This window comes from Helicoverpa armigera, chromosome 12 (genome assembly GCF_030705265.1).
Source record: "Helicoverpa armigera isolate CAAS_96S chromosome 12, ASM3070526v1, whole genome shotgun sequence".
NCBI lineage: Eukaryota > Metazoa > Arthropoda > Insecta > Lepidoptera > Noctuidae > Helicoverpa > Helicoverpa armigera.
In genome coordinates, this window is record NC_087131.1 from 11954468 (window position 1) to 11978129 (window position 23662).

General features: G+C 39.4%; 4 protein-coding genes across 4 annotated transcripts in view; 2 read left to right on the forward strand and 2 right to left on the reverse strand.

Annotated features, from left to right (window-relative positions):
- LOC110382021 (V-type proton ATPase 116 kDa subunit a 1) overlaps nucleotides 1-2361 on the forward strand; it is a 161964-nt gene extending 159603 nt beyond the window's left edge. The window contains 3 exon segments of the mRNA XM_064037190.1: nucleotides 71-197; nucleotides 781-913; nucleotides 1320-2361. Of these exon segments, the coding sequence (XP_063893260.1) occupies nucleotides 71-197; nucleotides 781-913; nucleotides 1320-1419 (360 nt within the window). The 3' untranslated portion in view covers nucleotides 1420-2361.
- LOC110382062 (uncharacterized) lies at nucleotides 1922-4588 on the reverse strand. Its single transcript, XM_064037205.1, is given in 6 exon segments — nucleotides 1922-2541; nucleotides 2847-2976; nucleotides 3339-3644; nucleotides 3922-4088; nucleotides 4091-4112; nucleotides 4299-4588. Coding segments are annotated over 6 exon segments (966 nt in total). The 5' UTR covers nucleotides 4554-4588; the 3' UTR covers nucleotides 1922-2455.
- A 914-nt stretch (nucleotides 4589-5502) lies between these two features.
- Nucleotides 5503-7289, forward strand: LOC110381308 (protoporphyrinogen oxidase). Its single transcript, XM_021341609.3, has one exon. It carries the CDS (start codon nucleotides 5609-5611, stop codon nucleotides 7049-7051), a length of 1443 nt encoding a protein of 480 aa, XP_021197284.1. The 5' UTR covers nucleotides 5503-5608; the 3' UTR covers nucleotides 7052-7289.
- A 25-nt stretch (nucleotides 7290-7314) lies between these two features.
- LOC110381297 (dynactin subunit 4) lies at nucleotides 7315-19707 on the reverse strand. The gene is given in 11 exon segments (XM_021341598.3): nucleotides 7315-8883; nucleotides 8886-8941; nucleotides 9996-10138; nucleotides 10748-10952; nucleotides 11288-11327; nucleotides 11330-11470; nucleotides 14603-14725; nucleotides 14728-14764; nucleotides 17687-17841; nucleotides 18476-18752; nucleotides 19489-19707. Coding segments are annotated over 11 exon segments (1455 nt in total). The 5' UTR covers nucleotides 19618-19707; the 3' UTR covers nucleotides 7315-8734.
- Nucleotides 19708-23662: the final 3955 nt, after the last annotated feature.

Here is a 23662-nt window from a genome sequence, read left to right on the forward strand (position 1 = left end):
TTTATTTATGTTTACATATACATAGGTACCCATGTTTTTTACAATATATTATGATATATCCTCTCCTCAGGGTATCCACACGATCGAGTACGTGTTGGGCAGCGTGTCGCACACGGCGTCGTACCTGCGCCTGTGGGCGCTGTCGCTCGCGCATGCGCAGCTCGCCGAGGTCGCATGGAACATGCTGCTCAGGAAAGGTAATATCTACTGCCTAGTACTTTACTTATATAGAACGGCAGATAGAAGTGTATGGAAGAAAATTGGGACAAGGGCAAGAAGGATGATGAAAAGTACCGTAAAATAGTCTTCTTCAAGTACCACCGAGAGCTGTTCGGCTGCACAGTAAAGTAAAAATATATTTCATAATCATTTGATTTCCTTAATATACTAACTTCAAGGCTGTCAGTATGTTTCTAACGTGATGAAATAAAAGATATACATATGTATACCACAAAACCGAATATTGAGACCACTATCTTATAACCGCAAAACCATATCCTTATATACCAACATTGGTCTGACCTCCATTTGTCATAATATAATCGTAACAAGATTTGTATGTAGTTATGAAATAATTTCAATACACATGGTGAGCTTGTTGCGCCACTTCTTCCCAGCAAAAACACATAAGAAGTAGTGAAGGGTGAGCGTTTTGGGGGCTATCTTTTTTTTCTTTTTTGACATTCAAAAAGTGCTGTTTTGCAGCCGAATTTGAATGAATGATCTTTGATTTTGATTGAATATTAGACAACGTTTTAATAAATGTAATGTTTGTTGCAGGCCTGATGTCGACGGACTTCCAGGGCGGCATCTTCCTGTACGTGGTGTTCGCGGGCTGGGCGGCCATCTCCGTGTCCATCCTCGTGCTCATGGAGGGGCTCTCCGCCTTCCTGCACACGCTCAGATTGCACTGGTATGTATAGTTCCAAACTTTTTGTCGTCACGGAAGATCGTGCAGTAATTAGTTCTAGAAGTCAGTGGGCGAGGGTGAAGTAGGGACACAATATGTGTAAGGAATTTAGTCGAATTTAACGTTAATTTTACACTTGTTGATTTCTATACTAATGAAATGTTTGTAAGTTAACTTGAACTCGCTAATCTCAGGAACTACTGGTCCTGTAACCAGGTGATACCAGGTAGTAATAATGGTGATACTGGTACTGGTATTTTTTAAATTATTTCTTATGCTTCTTTTTTGCTGACTTATTAAATGTAGCTCGATATAAAGTGAATCCGAGAACTTTAATGACATTTTTTTTCATTACAACCTGAAATTCTTACTAAAATAACTGGACTAATCATTTCCTATTATTCCCTAGGGTGGAGTTCCAGAGCAAGTTCTACGGAGGCGAAGGCTACCTCTTCCAGCCGTTCTCCTTCGAAGTGATCCTCGACTCGGCCGGACAGACCGAGGAGTAAACACTAGTTAAACACACTTCAATATATACTACTTCATCACGCCTGTACGTAACCAGCTACTATGGAAATTAAATATCATTGTTATGTAGCTAAATGTATTCAAAAATAAAATTATTAAAAGCATGAATAAAAAAAGAAAAAATATGTAATTGAATGTTAAAGTATGTATTCAAAGTCTAGATGGTGACGAAAAAGTATATTTGTTATGTGAAATAGTAATATGTACCCGTAGCCTGTTTGTAGTAAAATTTAATGTTTTTTCGAGTTTAGGCAGCTTTTCTGACCTATATGGTCGTTATATAAATTGGTAATACTATAAAATTATGGTTATAATGTTCTCAATGTTATTTCAATATTGTAAGTGTTCTATAGTATACTAAAAAGTATATAACCAGTGTTTACTTGTATCGAAACTTAATTCTAGATATCTAAGAAAACTCATAGATTTCTCTCATAAAAGTTATTTACTACAACACCGAGGGTACAGATTACAAATAAATCATTTTCTTTTGTATTTTCCTAGTTAAAATATGTTTTTTTATTTAATCCAATTTTTGTAAGTTATAAAGTGTGAACGGCCACTTCGTGTAACCCAGTATATGATTCAAAAATGTACTTAAAATAATTGTATGTTTTCCGTATTTGCGAACTCAATAATCTACAGTGTTGATAGATTTCAATTTAAGTTTATATTTTTTAATAAATTACTTATCATTAAAAACTTTTTTTATTCAAAGTTTAAGTATAATAATTTATTTGTGATTAAGCAGTTTCAAATATCCGTTTTGTGTAAGTGTAGATCCGTTTGTGTATAATGTATGTGTCAGACGCTCTCTGTAATGTAACCGTCATTCCAGTCTATTGAATGTTATCAACTTAGCACTTCGCCGAGTGTCCTAGCATATAGTTTTACGGTGATGATTAAAGGTTTTAGTAGCATTATATCACTGGTTTTATTTTGCAACTTAATTACTAACATTTTCAAGTAGGTAAATGATTTTATTTCTTGAATGGTAGATAATTTTGGTGTCGATATTCAATCGTATTCAGCGCCAATGGTGATGCTGATGTCTCCGGGTAACACGTTGGTCTTGTGATACCAGCGATTCGTGTCCACCACCACTGAAACAAAACGTTATCCTTACAAAGCTTCAATAAGAAAGAGGTTTTTTTTTTCATTTTGTTTGTAACTTAAGGGCTCCGAAACGACTGAAACAAATTTGAAAATTCTTTAAACTTCTAGATTCTCCGCGAGTAGTAAAGGCTATATTTTGTCGGGGACTCGTGAAAAGGGAATCAAACTGTTGACGCATAAAGTTAGGTCTCGGTTTAGTGCTTTATGTTTATTTATCTACTATTTATGGACTTTAGATTCACACTTCTGGTTGAAAATAGTCTAATGGCATTCAAACATGTTAAGAACTCACATATTTCCCCTGGCGCTACAGTGAAGGATATCCAGCGACACGTGTAGAGGCACTCGGGCGGCGGCGCCAGCTCCCACTGCTTGCGTCCGCGCACCTGCGCCTGCCACGACATGTGACGCACTGAGTCCACCTGTGTATACAGAGTTTAGTTATTAAATATTTAGAAAATAGATTTTTCTAGCAAATACCCAGCTAAATTGAAGCCACCCGGAGATAGAATAACTCCGCGACAGTGAAAGAATTTTCGAAATCGGTTCAGTAATTTTCGAGTGTTTAGGTTACCTATCTACATACGACCAAAAAATCAGTAGTGACAGTATTATAGGTATGTACCTACTAGTTTACACTATATTTTTGCTATACTTTGTAATTTCAGAATTACCTTCGCGAGACAATTTTCCGAATAGTCTAAGCCATAATCAGTGGATAAGTCCTCATTCTAAAAAAACAGCTCATAGTAGGTGACCAAAAAGACAATAGTTCTACACTCACGTGCATATGAGCGCCCTGCCCCGGTCCGCCCATAAAGATCCAATCTACCATATCGCTTTCCGCAGTTTTAGGCAGAAAGTACGGCCTATTATAGTAACTCCTGAGCCTCCTCGTCTCGTCATCATAGCACGTGCTCCAACCCACGTACCAGGGCTGGCCCGAGAGGTTTGCCCGCGCCTCGTCCATAGTGAAGACTTCTTGAAGAGAATTTAATCCGGACTTGTACGCAAAATAGAAGCAATCATTGATTTGCTTCCCCATCTTGCCGTGGCTATAGAAGGTGGCGAAGAAATTGAAGTCGAATTCCTGGGGAAAGAAGTCATGTTTATTGATTTATCTTGATTAAGGACTGGGGCAGCACACTTTTGGGTTTAAAAATATTTAGGCTAATTTTAATATTTAGGAGCGTAGAAGTCGTCATAACCACTTCACTGTTCTCGATGCAGACATAATAGTTAAGCAATCGGTATATCCAGTATCATATACGACATACGACACAAACAATCGGTTCACCACCCCGCTTTGGAGGTTCTGCGCCTTAAGAATCTATAGATAAAAAAATCCTTCCTTATTTCTACATTACCCTCAAAGCTTTCCATCCTTCAGTAGCATCAGTAACAATGACCGGAGTCGTGCTGTACGCGTACTTGTCTTCAAACTCCTCGGCGGTCGTGTTGGCTAGGCGCACCACGTCATCAACTCCTAAGCACATGGAACAGTCTTCTGGTGGACGAAATACTGACTTGAGAATGACGGCAGCTCCAAGATGCAGCTCTGAATTAAAAAGGGAATATTGGGAGCAGAAGACTGGGACTGTCGTGGATTGTAATAAATAGCAGGAAAGACGGTTGAAAATGACTAACGATGGCTGGCAGGTTCTAGATTCGATCCTTCTGATCCGATATAGGACCCTGTTATGAACTCTTGTCTCGTACTTAAAAGAATAATTACTAGACTTACCCGACTACCCAGAAGTTCGGTATAAACCCATCGTCCACTAATTAGGAGCACAAAAATCAAACACGCAGTCAAAAAAGTATACCGCGCAGTATTCCCGCCAAAACCTTTCTTTTCATTACTTTTTGGGATATCAAGACGCGAAATATACGAATTACTTAATTTCAAACTATCAATTTTGTTGAGAATTTTCAGTACTTTCAATTCAGCAGTTTTGTATGTTTTCGCGCAAGTTTTGGAGCGAATAGGTTGGTTCATTGTGACTCGTTGCGCGATTCGGGGCTGACTGAAAGGGGTTTCATACAATGCTTTTTATAGGGGAGGATATTATTTACAGCCTGTGTGATAGGTAATGCGATTTATAAAGAGTTCTTTGAACAGTTAGCTATGTGGTATGGAGTTGAATTTGGGATAAGCATGTCTAAGTAAATTCCACGTTGCTTTGAAAATATTGGAAATTTTTTCAATATATTTAATCATCTTCTCTTGAAATTCCTAATCCATTCCAGAAATCTAGTTAGTTAATTCTAAGTTACTCATGCTCACTTACACAAACAAGTGAGCGGGAGTAACTTAAAATTACCTGCGCTATGAGTTTTTGGTGGTATGGGGATTCTGAGGGTACCTACTTTCTTAATACCTAAGTTGTGATTGTCATTGCTAAACTGTTCACAATAAAAACAATCGAGTGAAACGTAATTTCGGGAATAAAGTTAAAGTTTCCGTAGTATCAACTCCATGGATGTCCCCGTCTGGTGCGGGATAAGTAACGCGTTGTGGGTGCAATGGGTATGAAATTGGAATTCATTATCTGTCGCGTAGCAGCAACTGTGTCCTCGTTACACGCTCCACGCTTGCCGTCACACGATAGTCTCGCGATTTAACAGATTTTGATAGATATTCTTTTAGAAACCAAACCATAGGAAAAGTTTGGTTTGGGGTATAGGGGATTTGAAAACCTAGCAGGTAAAGCTATAATACACAGCATGATTATTAATTTGTATTGGTAGATATAGCTATTTGCTGAAACTAGTACTACGGCTGAAAAAGAAAAAGAGAGCTAAAAAAGAGAAAGAGCAGATTATAAAATATTATTATTTATATTTTATTTTTGTATTTTTTATAATATTTTAAAGGTTTCTTATTTTAAGAATAAAAACAGTTCCGTTTCCGCTCAGCTGTAGTATTGCCAAACAATGAAACTGAACGTCACGATGACAATCATTCATTTCAAATGTCAAAACAAACAAAACTGGAATTTTGAGTAGGGTTAGTATTTTGTAACAATAAAATATATTAATTTGTTCTGAAACATGGCTGCTATTCTGGGAGGCGGGCTAGGAGGACTCTCTACAGGTTACTATTTGCTCAAAAACAATTTGAACAACAATAATAATTTAAAACTTATTCTATTGGAAGCGACCAACTACTGCGGCGGGTGGATCAAATCTATCCGCACGAAGGATTATGTATTCGAACAGGGACCGAGGACTATCCGACCCAAAGGGGTAATTGGATTGAACACGTTAAATATGATGGAAGACCTGGGTCTGAGCGAGCACATCGCGGCCATCAAGCCCGACCACCCGGCCGCTAAGAACAGAATGATTTACGTACGTAACAACTTACATGTCTTACCATCGAGCCTAATAAGTGTCTTCCAGAAGAATCAGCCATTCTCCAAGCCTCTCATCTATGCTCTGTTCAATGATATTAAGTCACCTTACAAAGAAATGCAAGACGATTCGATTTACAACTTCGTTGAGCGACGTTTCGGTAAAGAAATCGCAGACTACGCTATAGCTCCGATGATCTGCGGTATTTGTGCGGGAGATGCGAAGGAAATATCTGTCAAGTTTCTCATGAAAACATTGTTTGAATATGAACAAAACCATGGAGGAGTTGTGAAGGGCTTGATGAAGTCTATGTTTCAATCTAAGTCTGATACCAACATGGATCTAAGTGAATTAGCTAAAAAGGCACAAGAAGAGAAATGGAATGTGTACACAATAAAAGGAGGCTTAGAAACCTTCCCTGATACTTTGCAGAGCTATTTAACTGACAATAAAGTGGAAGTCAATCTGAATACCCAAGTTGAAGAAATACAGTTTATTGATTCAAGCTGTGCATTAATGAGAGATTCAAAAGGAAACAATCTGACAGCCAACCATATCTACTCTTCCATACCAGCTTATGCTCTTGCCAAGCTCGTGAGGAAGCAACACCCAGCGTTAGCAGATAACTTGAATGACATCCCCTTTGTAACAGTAGGAATAGTTAACTTATATTTTGATATAAAAGAACCACTAATTGAACCTGCGTTTGGGTTTCTAGTGCCACCTATTGAGAACTCTCCTATTTTGGGAGTAGTGTTTGACTCTTGCTGTATACCAGACCAGAATGGAACAGTGCTAACTGTCATGCTCGGAGGCAGATGGTTCAAGGAGAAGTTTGGTGACGATGCTTCAGAGCAGATGTTATTAGACATAGCTAAGAAGGAAATAGTCAAGATATTGAATATAAAGTTTGAGCCGACTGCTCACCATGTGAATATTTTGAAACAATGTATACCTCAATATGTGATAGGGCATTATGAACGAGTTGAAAAAATTCGAGAGTACATTGCTGTGCACAATTTGCCAATATCTCTAGTTGGCTGTAGTTATGATGGCGTTGGTATAAACGACGTCATTTATTCTGCTAAGAAACAAGTTGAAGACAGTCCTTGTGTTACAGTCACAAAAGATTATACTTAGTTCAATTTGAACACGAAAGTCGGAAATACATTGTTAGAATTTGAATGGGTTTGGGAATGAGCAATGCATTTATTTTGTTTTATCATGTTTTTGTTAATAAATGGTTTTAACTGTTTTATTTTTATTTTCATACAAAATAATATGGGGATGAAGTCCCAACTACTCTCCACTCCACAGAAAAGACTGTTGCTTCTTCCAATGCACAAAATATTGTTATATCAAAGTATGTACTATGATTAAGAATTTAATGCAAAATAAAACTATTTTCTTGTTCAAAATATTTTATTTCAGCTAAACATAATACAACCAAGTTAAACTTGCAGCAGCGTGTATAAAATGTGCAAACTTTTATAAGCTAATGGTTATATGCTTAAATTATTAAGTAGTGAGAACTTATGTATTTAAAAATAATACCTTAATTTACATATAAAAAAAATAAATAACTAACTAAAATCTCAGAACACATGGAATTTCATAAATAACTTCATCTAGCATATTTTAGGCACATATTGTGTTTCTAGCTGCTTGCTACATGGATTAAGTTAAATATTCGATATTACCAGTAATAGGTATATTTATTAACAATTTCTAGCCTAGCCTGTTATCTATAAGTGCTGATTATCATATTGTCAAAACCTAGTTATTCTTAGTAAGTCATGTCCTCATAAACGTTAGTACATATTATATGGCTTAATTTTATTAAAGTGACGTTTAAAATTGGAAGCCATAATTAGCTGTTTCTTCCACAAAAAGCTTAGCAGGAAGGTTACTCATATATTTAGGTGTTAATAAAAGCAGGGCTAGGCGAAATAAAAAAAATATTTAGGCAATAACAAATTCATAATATACCACACTGATAAAGTGGTAGTTTTGACTTTAAATATTAAGTTTGCTAACATTTGGGGTCATCATTATCAATGTTTGATGAACTACGTTTTTTAAGATCTCGAAAATTCTTTTAATTCGGCTTTTTGATTGTAATAATTTTGTATGTTTTCTGGTGACCTCGGTTGAGCTCAGAATTAGATAGTATGGCCACTTGTGAAACAACCAGACTTTTTAAATGGCTACTCAAATAATTCGGTATCTAATTAATAATATGCGATTTGAAAGAAAAATTATACTGTCAACTTAGGACAAAATCCAGAGATAGTCTTTAGATACATCAATAAGTTTTAATACTTATAATTCAGTTAAAAACCAAGTGTCTACCACGTGTAGGACACTAGACTATTCACACGATAGCGCGCACGGCGGCGGTTAGTGGCTTTCGTCTCTCCGAATATAGTATACTGCCCACAAAATACATTTCAAGCAGTTGTTCTTGAAGTCGAGTAAACATATATGGATTTGTTTATATACAAAACAAAATATATCTCTGTCAGCGAAGGTTGGGCCTGCTACAGTGCAGTTTTGCTTCCGCATGTACCTTTCAACTGAACACTGTATTACATAACGACAGTTTAGATAAAACTAAAGACAGTAGCCGACATTACAAGATACTTTACAGTACAAAGTATACTCCCTAGATAGGCAATTAAATAACGCAATATTGCGTATTGACTGTGTTGACTTTTTGCGACAAATATTTTAATTGCACAATATTTTTGTTTAAGTTATATTGCACAATATTATATATGGTCTGGGGGCCGCTTAAGACATATGACAAGATATTTAACCTTCCTAATTCGAGCTAACAGTGCCCAAATCTAGTAATACAGTGGTATAGAGCGTATGGTCCCTGGGCGTGTGTTGCGCGGCGGCGGGCGGCACGGTGTTGCGGTAGGAGTAGCGCAGCGCCACGGCGGCCGGGGCTCCGCCCTCCGCGTCGGGGAGGTGGTCACCTCGAGCCGGAGCGCTAGCTTGTTGGATTTGCGCCACATTATTATGCTGGAAGAGAAGTTTTGTTTTATTAAGATGATAGATTGAAAATTGTAAAAGTAGGATTTGGACAAATTATTCCGCTTTCGATGACATGAGTGGTAAAGGATTATTCAGACCAATAGGCTTGAGCTTGAGTATGGAAGTATGGTTGCACAGTATAATGAAAATGATAAATCTCCGTAATCACAGTGAGCAAAAGAGATCAAAGCTACTTCGAGTGGGCACAGCTGATTCAAGAAAAATGAAGAAAGTATTAAAGTACCCTATCTTCTATCGCGTACTATTTGTCCAATATGTGAAATGTAATAATTACCAATCATCGCCACATAAAATAATCTCGCGCTTTTTTGTCGCCATTATAAGAGAATGTTTTATTTATTGTTATTTACACTACCTACTTTCACACACTTATTTCTTGTAATAATAAAATTCTTTGTATTAGGTACTTTGTTCATTTAATAATACAAAAAGCTAGATATGATCCCATTGAGTTCCTGAGACTTACTGAAACATTTTGTTCCCGAATTTCGTCCTCAAAAGCCCGTCACGCAATGTCATAAATATAAAAATAATTTAAAAGTTCATATCTTTTCATAATGCGTTTCAATGTAGCAATGTGATTTGCGTTATTGGCTATACTTTTTAGATATTTTATGATTGCATAGGGTTCATTGCACGGTAGTTTATGAAGCAGACGTGTTATTTATTACTTTAGGGTGAATTTATAATAAAGAAGCAACAGTTTAAAAGTGAATGATTTTAAAATATATCGTGCTTGCGATAAGAAGTCAGGGATTATGTCTGTGGGGATATTTTATGTACAACTATTAGGTATCCTGTTACACTGGTACCGATGGGATTTGAGTAATGAGAGTCAGGTGAAGGTATAGTCATGTAATAGATGGCGTATAACTTGTATGAGGAATTTATTTGCAGCTCGATGAATATTAAAAACCACATCCAGCTCCAGTTGCATCTGTATTCAATTTCATCCAAAATTGTTCAGCTCTTTCACACACACCTACACAAACTTGTAACTTTAATATGTAATTAGACTCACTCGTTAGTATCATGTTGAGCATCATCGTCGTACTCTGCGGCGTCGTCTCTCTGCGCGAGCGTGAACGTCGCGTCGGGCGACGTGATGCGGCTCGTCGCCGTGTACTCCGGCACGCGGGTGATGGATTTGAACGATGATGTGTCCTGGGAATTGTAAAAAACTTATAGATTATTTACATCTGTCATCATCATCCTCCGAGCCTTTTTCCCAACTATGTTGGGGTCGGCTTCCAGTCTAACCGGATGTAGCTGAGTACCAGTGTTTTACAAGGAGCGACTGCCCTATCTGACCTCCTCAACCCAGTTACCCGGGCAACCTAATACCCCTTGGTTAGACTGGTGTCAGACTTACTGGCTTCTGACTACCCGTAACGACTGCCAAGGATGTTCAATGACAGCCGGGACCTACCTATTATTTTACCTTTACATCTGTGTAAAGGTAAAATAATTTAACTCCAAAAATAACAGGTTTACCAAGCCAGTTTAGGTTAGTTAAAAGATGAAGTTTAAAAAAAAGTACATACAAGTTTCATGACCACAAGTCAGCGGGTCTAAATAAGAGTTAGTTTCAATTTTCTTGCCTGAAACTGGCTATCTCAGACTGTTATCTCATTGACAAATCGCACAGAGAAAAAAAATGGTAATGAGGGTATTTTTTCATCCCTAGGTTAAGCCAATCGAAATTAATTTCAATGAATTGTTCACTACGAAATCTGTACAATATATAATTAGCTTTTGCAAAAAATAACCCACCTTCTCCAAATTAAGTGACTTCTCCAGCGACTTCTCAATGCTCTTGGGTTCCTCCCTCTCCTCCGGCGGGGGGATGTCCTCAGGCTGCAGCAGGGTCAGTTGCATCTCGTGTCCCGTCGGGTTGGTCAGCTTGAGGAGTAAGGCCGACTTCTCACCAGGTTTCACCGGCTCGTGGGATATTATTTTCACTTCTGGGACATGGTAGCTGCAGGAAAGAATTAAATATTTTTTGGTTACCGTAACAACTGTATTTTACTTAACTAATCACTATAGTTTAATTATGCCTGCGGTTGTAGATAGTATAGGTGTCCTTCTGTCTGACCGTAGACCATCAGCAACTTCAAATCCCTTCAGTCTCAGAAAGCACACGTTGAATGTCTTACCAAAGAATCGTCATCTTATTATGTCAAGCTGTCACTCCACATTAAAGCTCACATTGATTTCAATAAATCAGAATGCATCCAATGATTTTTGCACAGCACAGGTATTTGCGTAATGCCCTGAGATGCCATTAAGTTTGGCTCAAACTATGCATACCACTAGGCCAGCAGCTCGATCTTGAACTTGATGGAGCCGGGTTGTACTCGGGCTTGGTGAGGTTGTGGTCGCAGGCGCGGCAGCGCTGGCTGCGCTTCACGCTCAGCAGCTTGGCGAGCGGGTGCAGGCGGGACACGGAGACTGGCTGCCATTCAGGCGAAGCCAGGCGCTGGGCCATGCTCGTTACTGGGTACAAAGGTCAACTTATTATGTAAGGCCTGTTTTCCACCAGCGGCCCAGCAGGGCCAAGGCATGACGGGGCTGCGTGAGTTTCCGAAAGAGTTACCGCGGACCTGGTACATAAAAGGCCTACGAAGGAACATGATGGATTTTTAGTCAGTAAAAGTCTGACACTCCCTCACCGCTGCTTACCCACAACAGAGGGGTCATTTGATGATTTTTGCCATCGTTTTATCTTCCAACGACAGCTAATTTGTGCTTAGTTTAGTTATTTTTTTTACATCTGTTCTACTGCAAAGCTTCCAAAACTATTTTACTAATACATGAGACTGTATCATGCAATGCTTAACTAATTCCCTACATACACCATACAACTATGTAATAAATCTGTGGTGTTAAGGCAAAAGGGGATGAGTCAGAAATTGTGAAAAATGAGTTAATTACACAGTTGGGTAGAAAATTTTACGAACTATCATGGTAAAAAGGAGATAAGTGAATATAATGTATTTTATTTCGTGAATCTCCAATAAAAAAAACGAGTCTAGTCATAAATAGCAAAACCTAAAAAGTAAAAAGGAGTTTTGTCTAGTTATCTTCTTATTGCATACGTGATCCTTTACTTATAAAATTAGGTATAATGAGATAAGTCGACTTGTGCCTAAATTCATATTCGTCGTTCCGCGTTAGTTGCATTTCACGCGCGAAGTTGACGTCTTTTTACTAGTGCAACGGTGCAAAAAATCCTAAAATGGTATGGTTTACGTGGGTAATTTGAGTGTGTGAAACCTACAGAAATGAATAGAATTAACAAGTTCGATTTAACGTAAGTATGATGGATTTAAAACCTTTAAATTATGAGCTGATTCGGATCTGGAGGACTACCAGTATGGTTTCCGTAAAGGGCGTTCAACAGTTGACGCTATACTGCTTCCTCCACGCATGCGCGTGAGGGTCCTGGCGGTCCTGGCGGAGGAAGCAGTCGACCGGGGCGAGGTGGTTTTGGCGGTGTCGCATGACAACGCTAACGCGTTCAACACCCTGCCCTGGAATATCATAAAGGAGGCGCTCCGTTATCATGGAGTGCCAGGGTACCTCCGTCGCATAATTGGGGCCTATTTATCCGAAAGAGCTGTCGTGTACCCGGGTCGAGAAGGATGGGGTCGTCAGAACATCTCTTCCTCAGGGGTCGGTTCTCGGCCCTCTCCTGTGGAACATTGGCTACGATTGGGTCCTGCGCGGTGCGCTTCTCCACGGCGTCAGCGTGATATGCTACTCTGACGACACGCTAGTCACAGCACATGGGTAGACGTACCGGCAGGCGGCCATTCGGGCCACAGCCAGTGTCGCGCAGGTCGTGGGTAGGTCTTGGCCTCGAAGTGGCCTTGCACAAATCCGAGGCCCTTTGCTTCCATGGGCCAAGGAAGAAGCCACCTCCGGGGTCCAGTATCGTGGTGGGAGGGATTACCATTGCTGTGGAGCCGACAATGAAATACCTGGGACTCGTTCTCGAAAGTGGGACTTCGGGCCACACTTCCAGCGGCTCGCTCCTCGGTTGTTGGTCGCAGCTTCAGCGCTCTCACGCTTGTTGCCCAACCTCAGGTGACCCAATACCTCCTGCTGGAGGCTCTATATGGGGGTCGTGCGGGCGATGGCGCTTTACGCCGCGCCAGTATGGGCGAACACCCTGAAGGCAAGCAACCTTGCAGTGCTGCGAAGACCACAGCGAGCGATGGCCATCAGGGTTATAAGAAGATACCGCACGATCTCCTTCGAAGCTGCATGCCTCCTAGCCGGATCCCGGGACTTCGAGACCGACAGCCCTCGCGTCACTCTATACATGGCGCGAGGAAGCGGTGGGGCGGGCCGAGCGCCTCGTGCCTCAGCAAGTTGAGGTGCGCAGGGCAGAGCTCCGCCAAGACCTCATTGCGGAATGGGAGCAGCGACTTGCGCGACCCACGGCAGTTCACGCCGCCTCGCGGCGGTAAGGCCCATACTGAAGGAGTGGCTGGAGGGACGCCACGGCGCCCTCAGCTTACGGCTGACACAGGTCCTTAACGGACATGGGTGTTTCGGAAAGTTCCTGTGTCGCATCGGTCGGGAGCCCACGCCCGAATGCCACCATTGTGGCATCTGGGGCAACGCAGCGCCGTGACCTAGCGGCAGCAGTAGACGCTGCGGGCTGTCGTGTCCTGCATGGTCGGCAGCGAAGATGGATGGAACGCCGTCGCCTCCTTTTGTGAGGATGTGATGGTTTTAAAGGAGGCGGCGGAAAGGGAGAGAGAAGCTGCTTCCTCTCTCCCCGCCCGCAGCAGACGTGGAGGACGTCGCAGGCTGACTGATCTCCGGCCACCATAGGGCGCGGCCTGCGGTCGACAGACTAGGGGCGTCTTCGTCCGATCAGAAACAGGCCTCGAAACGGTGGCGTTGTGTTGCGAGCGCCTCTTTAGTGGAGCTTGCTGTGGCTGCTGGGTGACGGCCACAGCGGATGACGGGGCCCGCCTTTGAACATCTGGGGGGCCAATACCTGTCGGGGGTGCGGAAGAATGCTTTGGCGATACCCGTGCCCTCGACAATAGGTAATTGAAGGCAACACTGGGTGGGTTTTTAGCCGGTAAGAGTTCGGCACACCTCCACCGACCCCAGGTGGAGGGAAGTCCATGAGGATTTCCCCTGCCAAAAAAAAGGTATATACGTAAATAATAAATAGCAAATAAAGAGACGAGTCGTTCTAGGATTTTTTTTAAATTTGTACCGTGTTATGGAAAAAGGAGATATGTCAGTTATTTTAATAATTAAGAAATAAAAATAATTTTCGGGTACATAGAAAAGACGACTAAATTAATAAATGAAAATTAAAACAGAGTTGTGTTAATTATTTCTATACACTTTTGATTAAACTGCATTTTATTACAAAACAAACACGCATTTTTTGATTAGCCCCTGGTGAAAAGTTGTGTTTTTGACTCATCCCCTTTGCCTTAACACCACAGAAATGGCATATTTACCTACTCCACAAAAGAAGGAGATTCTTAATTTTGGTGTTAAAACAACCGAAACGTTAAAGATAAATTGGCAAACGGTATATATTTACAGATTAAGAAGAACCATCAATTACCAGCAACAACAAATAGTACTAACTCTGATTCAGATTGACCTCCTTGGTGTATATATCCTCCGGCAGCTCCTCGACCTCCTCGGTGGCGACGCTGGGCACGAAGCTGGCGATGGCTGAGGACGAGCTCTCGCTGGACGGCAGCCCGCTATGTTGCGAGCCATCGCGCCGGTCAGACCTGTCTTGTCCTAACGTCACCAAATTGTATTGTTAGTATGTATTTACAAACTTGCCAACATCCAAACATACATCATCATCCTCCAAGCCTTTTTCCCAACTATGTTGGGGTCGGCTTCCAGTCTAACCGGATTCAGCTGAGTACCAGTGATTTACAAGAAGCGACTGCCTATCTGACCTCCTCAACCCAGTTACCCGGGCAACCCCAACATACATTAAAAGTAAAGGTCCGTTTTGAAAGCTAGCTGCCGATCGCAAATGCTGCAACTGCATGAAATCGGCCGCAACTGGTACAAACTAATACATGGAGAACAATGCTTGTGAAGTCTGTAAGTATAGTCTGTTTTTTAATCTCGCGTAGACTAAATTGACACTTGCAAAATGTCAAACTTTCTAATAATTTTGCTAGCTCTGTGGTGCAGTGTTGTACTTACGATACCGGTTCGTTGAATCGTAACTTTTTATCTATAATAGACGAATTTAATATTCATTCAAAGTTTTATATTTAAAATTCACGTACGTACACATGGCTGTACGACGTGCTACAAACTGCCAGGGATATCTGACCACGCAAAGCCATGCGTAATCATCAAGGATAAGCCCATTATTTCAGGATGACTTATTGTAAAAAGTTACGATTCAACGAACCGGTATCGTAAGTACAACACTGCACCACAGAGCTAGCAAAATTATTAGAAAGTTTGACATTTTGCAAGTGTCAATTTAGTCTACGAGATTAAAAAACAGACTATAGCAGTGGCGAGGCGTCCTTATAAGCCGATTCCCATCGGCTTCCCTTTCGAATTTCAAGAAAGAAGCATAGGTATAAGTTATAATATAGGTATAGGTATAATTAATATAATCATTTAAACCACACAATTTAAATATGTAGGTATAACAAAACGCCTACCACCGTAAAAAATTGTCTATAAATTACTTGAAACATTTTGCTCCTACTAAACAAGCCGCGGCTTCCTCCTCCATACAAAACTACGCTTGCGTGACGTCATCCACGCCGCGCCGCGCTATGTTCGCGGCATAAGGGCGAGCGGTAAGCCGGCTCACGGAGCGGGTTCCAACCAATCAAAACTCGCGAGTGAACGAGAAAGAACGCGTCAAGAGTAGAGTAGCTATATCTGTCGACGCGCGAGTGACAGCGCTCAGAGCTCTCAAATATGTAAACAAACAAATCAGACAAATTCACTCTCATTCTTCTTATTTTGTTTTAGATAATACCATTAACAATTTGTTCTTTGTACTACTCGTACTTAATTGAATTTATTAGTGTGTGTATCATTTAGAAATAACATAGTTCGTGTGTGTACAATATTTTATGTTAGTTTAAGTGTTGTAGTTACATTATGTCAACATAGATGGCGTTGTGCATTTTTATGCAAATCCTGAATCGCGGTGTTAAGATTCTCCGCGATTTAATGACCCTACTTGGGAATTGATATTTTGTGTTCACCAACTAGAACTACATAATTTTGATCAAGTAGTTGGCAGCATCATTAGACATTACTCCCTACTAATCCCCGCAATCGCACTGTGACCTGGTACTCAGTACAAGTACAGTGTGTGTAGTGAAAAAAATAGAGGGACCTACGTTGAAATTAGTTATTTTGATACGCAGACAGTTTGCATCAGGTTTCTTTTTAGTGTACCTACTTTTAAAACTTAACTAGGATAGCATTTATCGCATTAGACTGTTTTCCGACAGATAATTTACTTTAGGAAGGAACTTATTTTTCAAGGTTAAGTTTTGAGAATAAAAACGTGTTATAAAACTCAATGAATTTTCTACCAATAATACGTCAATATTAAAATTTCTAACGTCCTGAGTGCTGATTCCGAGTTTTGTAAGTTTACGCGCTCGATACGTAATTATAACATGACTGAAGTAAAGCATACGACATGCTCATGACATGATTAAAATATAGCAAGTTCATTCATTTTTCCGGATAATGATGTTTACTATTTCGCAAGTGAGCGCGTTTATAGTACGACCAAGTGCCGATGACAGCCATTAGGACATAAACATGTCAAAAATGAATACTACGTAATTAAGTTGTATGATAATTTACGCATCGAGAAAGTTAACTTGCAAAACTCGCACTAGGCACTCTGACGAATTTATGAAACACATACCTACGATAAATATCAATAGCTAACAGGCCGTTGTAAATTAAATACTTAAAAGGTATTGTTTCTAGTGCCAACTTTTCTCAGATTCTAGTAGTTAATATACCTACCTAACTAAAGATAATAAAGTTTTATAGATATTAATAATCTGCCGAATTCCTCGAGAAAACATGTTCAAACTATCAGTCTCTCAGTCAGTGCTAAAAGGTGGACTGAGAAATTACCTCCATTACCTCTCCCCCCATCCCTGAGTACTCCCCCCCCAGTTTTTTTTTGCTGCGGCTTCCCTATTTCATTAAACCACCCTTCGCCACTGGTAAGTAGTAATAAAAAAATGTGATAATTTATGTTTTGTTTTTGTACATTATTCAAACTTGTTTTTTTAAAGTTAAAACTGATTTTTTAAGGGTTGGTATTCCATGGCATTCTGATTTCTAATACAACAATAGAGCTTTAAATTGCGTGCCTCAGAGTCTTGAATTTGCATTACAAAGGTTGTGAGACATTCAATGTTCAGATTAAAATGCTATTGAACCACATGCAGCTGTATTTTGATGGGATTGAATGTCTGGGGTATAAATATTATTAGATTGTAGGCAAGTTACTTGTAAATAAAAAAGTCAGTTGTTCCATGTAAAATACTGCTACTCTGGTGCATCCTGTTAGACTGGAAGCCAATCCCAGCATAGTTGGGAAAATTCTAAGCTATGAATTTTCTAGTTTAAAAGATTTGATCGGACAAATAAGGCATGAATATACGTATTTTGTATTAAGTATGAATCTATACTTACAGTGAGCGTGATATATTTCCCCCTGATATTAAACTTCTTGCGCTCTCGCTCGATCTTCTCTTGTTTCTCTTGTAATGCTATCGCCTTGTAATAGTCGAGCAGTTGGTTGACGCGCGCCGCGTACGGGTTCGTGCGCTCCGGCCAACCTCCTGACGCTGGGTAATGGAAAATTATATCATGATTATATTTTCACTAGCTACCGCCCGCGGCTTCGCCCGCGTAGAGTTCGGCTATATCGCGTTTCCAAGAGAATTCTTCAAAAGTCTGTCTGGGATAAAAACTGTCCTATGTTCTTTCTCAAGGTCAACTCAATCTCTGTACCAAACTTTATTAAAATCAGTTTAGTGGTTTAGACGTGAAAGCGTACCAGACAGACAGACAGACAGACAGAGTAACTTTCGCATTTATAATATTAGTAGGGATTAGTGCTAAGGCACTTTCTAAAAATGGATTCAATCACTGAATAACAATTTAAAGTCTTTAATCGGAACAGGATATTTTGTTTGAGTTTTATAACATGTCATGGTTTGGATGTGTAGCTTTTACAGCATAATAAGATATAGTTTCCTTTTTAACTGAGTGGGGGAAGTAGTTCTCTTAGAATACAAGTGAAATCATGCCAGAAGATCATCATATTTACTTAGTATATTAGCAGAGAATCCTTCTCTGTGTGAGAGGAGGCCTGTGTCCAGCAGTGGGACGATAAAAAGGCTGTAACTGTAACTGTATTAGCAGAGAATTGAAAAAAATACACACAAGGATTAAAATGAGGCTTTAAAACAAACTCACCAACAGGCTGATCAGGAATCCCAACATCCCTGGAAGTCCACCGACAGTTAAAGCAAGACAAGTAATACATCTTCTTGGGTTGTTTGCTCTCCACCTTGGCATCACCAGCAGCCGCGGGATCCTGCAGCACCTGCCGAGGCTGGGCCATGGTGGCCCTGGTGGAGAGGGTGTGGAAGCAGCTGGGGCAGTCAAAGCAGCTGCTGCACCGGTTCTTCTTCAGCCGGGCTTCGGAGGACGGCATGTTCTCCAAGCAGTTTGCACAGTAGTGGGAGTCCACCTGCAAAGAGGATTTAGTGATGTTTTGTTGGTATTTGCTTGGTTTGTTGTTGGTGAAAGATTGGTTGAGCACATGAAGTACCTTTCTTTAGACAACAATTTGATGTTGAAGGTAGTAAATAACATTTTACATGTATAGGGCATGTAAAATGTGAGTCTTGGCATAATTATTGGTGCAATATTGAAGTGTTGAACCACTTGTCTCATTCTAATAATCTTAATGGAAATAGCAGTAATTTAAAATTTAGTTCAGATTATTTTCTTTATGTGAGACACATTTCTTATGGTAAATTCAAGATATTATGTTTGTCTGCCCAGTCACCGATGATGATTTTATGAGGATGAATGCTTTTAAATCATGTTCTGTGGTTATTATAAAAGTAAAATCATTTCTAATAATAATCCAATTGATTTTAAAATAATAAGTATGAATAGGTACTGGATATTACTAACTAGCTAGCTTATTGTTACCGGTTTTTACTAAAGATACCTTAACCTTAGCTAGCAAGCTTTATAAAACAGTTACTGCTCAGTGGGTCGTCTTAGGGGACTACAAAATAGGAAAGGTGACTCAAGCAGATGATCAGACTTTATTTGAATAAAAGTTCATGGCAACCATAAGCAGAACAGTTTTCATTACATATACTTATTAACATAGTTGCGCAAATCATATTCATATACAAAATCCATAATTTTAATCGTAATTTCACAGTAAAAACTCATCAAAAGTGGGTTACCTCATGACAAATGCAGAAACCGCAGCGTATTTTCAAACAATGGCGGCAGAAATAAAGACTTGTAATAGGTTTTAGTTGTCCACATGAACAAATATACTTCACGTAATCTGGCTGAGTTAAATAAGCCATCTTTTATGAATATTTTTGCTTACAAAAATCCGAAAATCTACGCTAAAATAACTATGATGATCTCAGTGACAGACATGACGTTTGACAAGTCAAACCAGTAGACAAATAAATGACAGTTGACGTCATTGGTTTCAGTTCAGAAACGACAAGAATTTAAAATAACATCTAAACCATATATATGAATTATGAGGCGATTTTTTATCCTGGTACGGAAAGTAGTTCCCTCGGGATGAGGGCGGAACCGCGGACAACAGCTAGCTATATTTAGATAGGGTGTCTGATCTAAACGCAATAGCAGCCTATCGAGCCTAACATTTCATTGGTGTGCCATTGGTCTGCGATTGGTCTGCCATTTGGTCTATGGGGTAGTCTGTTCTAGAATCATATTGCAATCGTTAATCATTTGTAGACAATATGATTCATTATTAAAGCACAGAAAAGGATAAAAAGTATATTTAAAAGAAAAATAGCGGAATGCCACATACGCTTTAATCGTAATTGAGTCGTGATTGAATCTTAGATGGATATCAATCGTATGTAGCTTAAATAAATTTAGCAGAATTGAGCCCCAGGCCGATATCGTTTCTACGTCTGGTTTCACCCTATTTTACCGGATTTGAGAAAACTCGGAAATTAGGGCTTGTCTGGTGATAAAACTTACTCTTCACTTGATAAGAGGAATGTAGTTCAATACTGTGTAAACTGTTAGATAAAATAATGATGAACAATTCATAGGTATGCAGCTAGATTGCGTTGCTATGATAGTAAATACCTTTTTCAGGTAGCAGGAAGCGTTATTACCCTGTGGTATGAAGCAAGAAGGTTTCAGGCTGAAATTATGTTTAAAAAAATTGATATACGAACCACGTGTAACCTAGATATGTCAAGTGGTTTCCGAACAAAATGAATGCGCGGATTCTTCACACGCAAGGCCGCGGCGCGAATGTTAACTGGATGGATAGCCAGGGAGGGCGTCAGGACTAAGGCTAATTAGGCGCAGGCGCCAATGATTACCATTACGGAGTACCAATCAGAAAAAGTCGTGTCGGCCTAGTGGGTAAAGCGCCAACATCTCACGTACGAGTGTGTGGGTTCGCTTCCAGGGAATTCAGAGAAGTAGGTACCTACCAATGCAACTTTTCTTCAGTTTAGCGCGTTAAAACATACAAAATCTTCAGTTTTTTTTTAAATGTAGGTATATCCGTTCATCAAAATTGTTAATCTATTGCGACAACCGCAGCCTAAGTTGGTGATGGTTAATAATAAATTAGTTTATGATTAAACTAGGTCGAACATGTTTTAAAAAACCGCACATGTAACCGCAAAATGCCTCGGAAGATTATTGCAATTTTTGCATGTCAAATAAGTTTATTAATTTACTTGCTAGCAAGACGTTGTGGTTGGCTACAACATACAAAAACAAAATTAGAATGTTCTTTTTGTAAAATAGGTAGGTACTTAATATTTTTTTTCTTTTATGTGGCCAGTATTGTCACGATACCTTTAAGTGCGCCCCTGTGCAAACTCTTTAGGTCTTTTAAGGTATGCCAGTAGGAACCCCGTCCAGCTAAGTGCTGCTTTCTAATGTCGTAATGTATTGCGAAACTGATCGATGGAACACTTATGTCATGTATTAATTACTAGTAACACCGTTGTTTATGATTAAATGCTCTTTTTAACCGACTTCCCAAAAAGGAGGAGGATCTCGATTCGAGCGTATTTTTTTTGTATGTTTGTTACGCGATTACTTTGCCATTTATTATTCGATTTTTGTCTGTTAGGGTATAATTCCCAGATGGTTTTCTCACCAGGTCAGGATCTGATGATGGGAAACCTGAGAAATCGAGGGCAACTTTCGAAAGTTGTAGGCATACATAGGGCATGACACTCAGGTGCCTGATAGCACTATTCAACAGTGAAGGTTTGGAGCTGGTCTGATGATGGAGACCAGAGAAGGACGAGGGAACTCGACAACTGAATACACCTAAACTACATCGTGCTTGGGCTTATATTATTCGTATTGATGATAACTTTCCAGTTATGCGGATAGTGACAACTATTTGTATCACTGAAAAGCTGAAAATAAAAAACTTAAAAATAAAAATAAAACCGACCGAAAAATAAAAACTTCCAAAAAACTAAAAAGCCAAAAAAAAAACTTATTATAAAAGTAAATATAATAAAGATATACATAGATATGTGTGTCTTCCATCGAAAACTATGAAATATTGAGTACAAAAACCGCACGTGAGTCAGATTCTCACCGGGCTTATTTTGCGAACTCAAACATGTCAATGTTGTGTCGTCGCTCGATAGATGGCGTTGGCGCGATTAAAATCACGCTATGGTTTCGTTCCAAGGCGTTAGATATAAGCTAATATTTCATGTTCTCATACACACACGATTTATAGATATGCTGTAACACCCTATTTTTGAAAATTGTACCCTTTCCTTGGTACAGTTGTTATCTTGTTTATTGTTTGCCTTCTACAGAATCTTCAAAATAGTAGTTACAGCCTATTTATCGTCCCACTGCTGGGCACAGGCCTCCTCTCACACGGAGAAGGAACAGAATCTTCAAGCCTTCATTTAATTCATGTCTTTAATTTCAACCTACCTAAGCCGATGGACCTAAAAAGGTTCATCAGTTCATGTTGCTATTAAATATTTTTAGAAGTCTGTTTTTTAACCCACTTCCCTAAAAGGAGGAGGTTCTCAATTCATCGGGATCTTTTTTTTAACATACATTTTTATTTGTATTTTTATGTATGCTCACCGATTACTCGAAGACGCCTGGACCGATTTGCAAAATTCTTTTTTTGTTTGATAGGGTTTGTTTACCTCCCAGATGTTTTTGGATAGAACCCTGAGAAATCGAGGGCAACTTTCGAAAATTGTAGGCATGCAGGGTAAAAACTTAACACTGAGACGTATGTCTGGGGCCCGATTCTCCTAATTTTACTTAAGCGACCTTCGATTGACGTTCGACTCGATTCGACTGAGATCCAATCCCGACTCGATACCGATTGAAGCGTATGTGGCATTCCGCTATTTTTTCTTTGAAATAAACGTTTTTATATTTTTCTATCATTCAATAATGAATCATTTTGTCTGCAAATGATTTACGATGGCAAAATGATTGTACAGCAAACTACCGTATAGACCAAAATCATCAAAATAGCAGACCAATCGCACACCAATCAAATGTCAATCGAATACGATTGGTCTTTTATTAGTAGCAGAATGCCCGATATGGTTAAAACTGCTATTACAATCATATTGCAATTCGATTTCTATTCGATTTTGACATTATTAACTTAGGAGAATCGGGGCCCAGATAACTGTATGCAATAGTGAAGGTTTGGAGCTGACCTGATGATGTAAACGAGAGAAGATCGAGGGAACTCGGCAAGGGTACATATGAACTACCTCGTGTTTGGGCTTATATTAGTCGTATTGATGAGAACTTTCCACTTATATTATGCGGATGGTGACAATTATGCTTGTCACTGAATAGCTTTTTTTTTTCCCAATCCCAATTTGGAATCCGGTTCTACTGCAGCAAATGATATTTGTTGGTGAGACTGAGGGTATTTCTTCTCGTAAATACTCGTAATACATAAGTTTGTCTATCTTTATGTTGGTAAGTAACAGTAACCAAGCAGCCACTTATTGGTGTTATTAATTTTTATTTTCTTTTGTTAATGTTGTACTGAACACCATATTAGATCATCTACCTACATGGATATTTGTGCGTAGGTAATGAGGGTTTTCTAAAATGGCGTCCACGAGGTAGCAGCACCGAGTCGTCAGGTCAAAGTGCTTATCTTTACTATGAATAGTGAACGATTTTAGTGTTTTTTTTATTTTATAATTAAAGCACTGCATTATTGTTTTACTATTGAGGTTGAGTAAATAAAAAAAACTAAATCATATTGTGTTAACAAATTTTTCAACAAGCTTTTCCTTAGTACGGTAGACCGCACATCAGTGGTAACTGTCATGCACCTTAACTCAATAGTAATAAGTACGATTTTCCTATAAA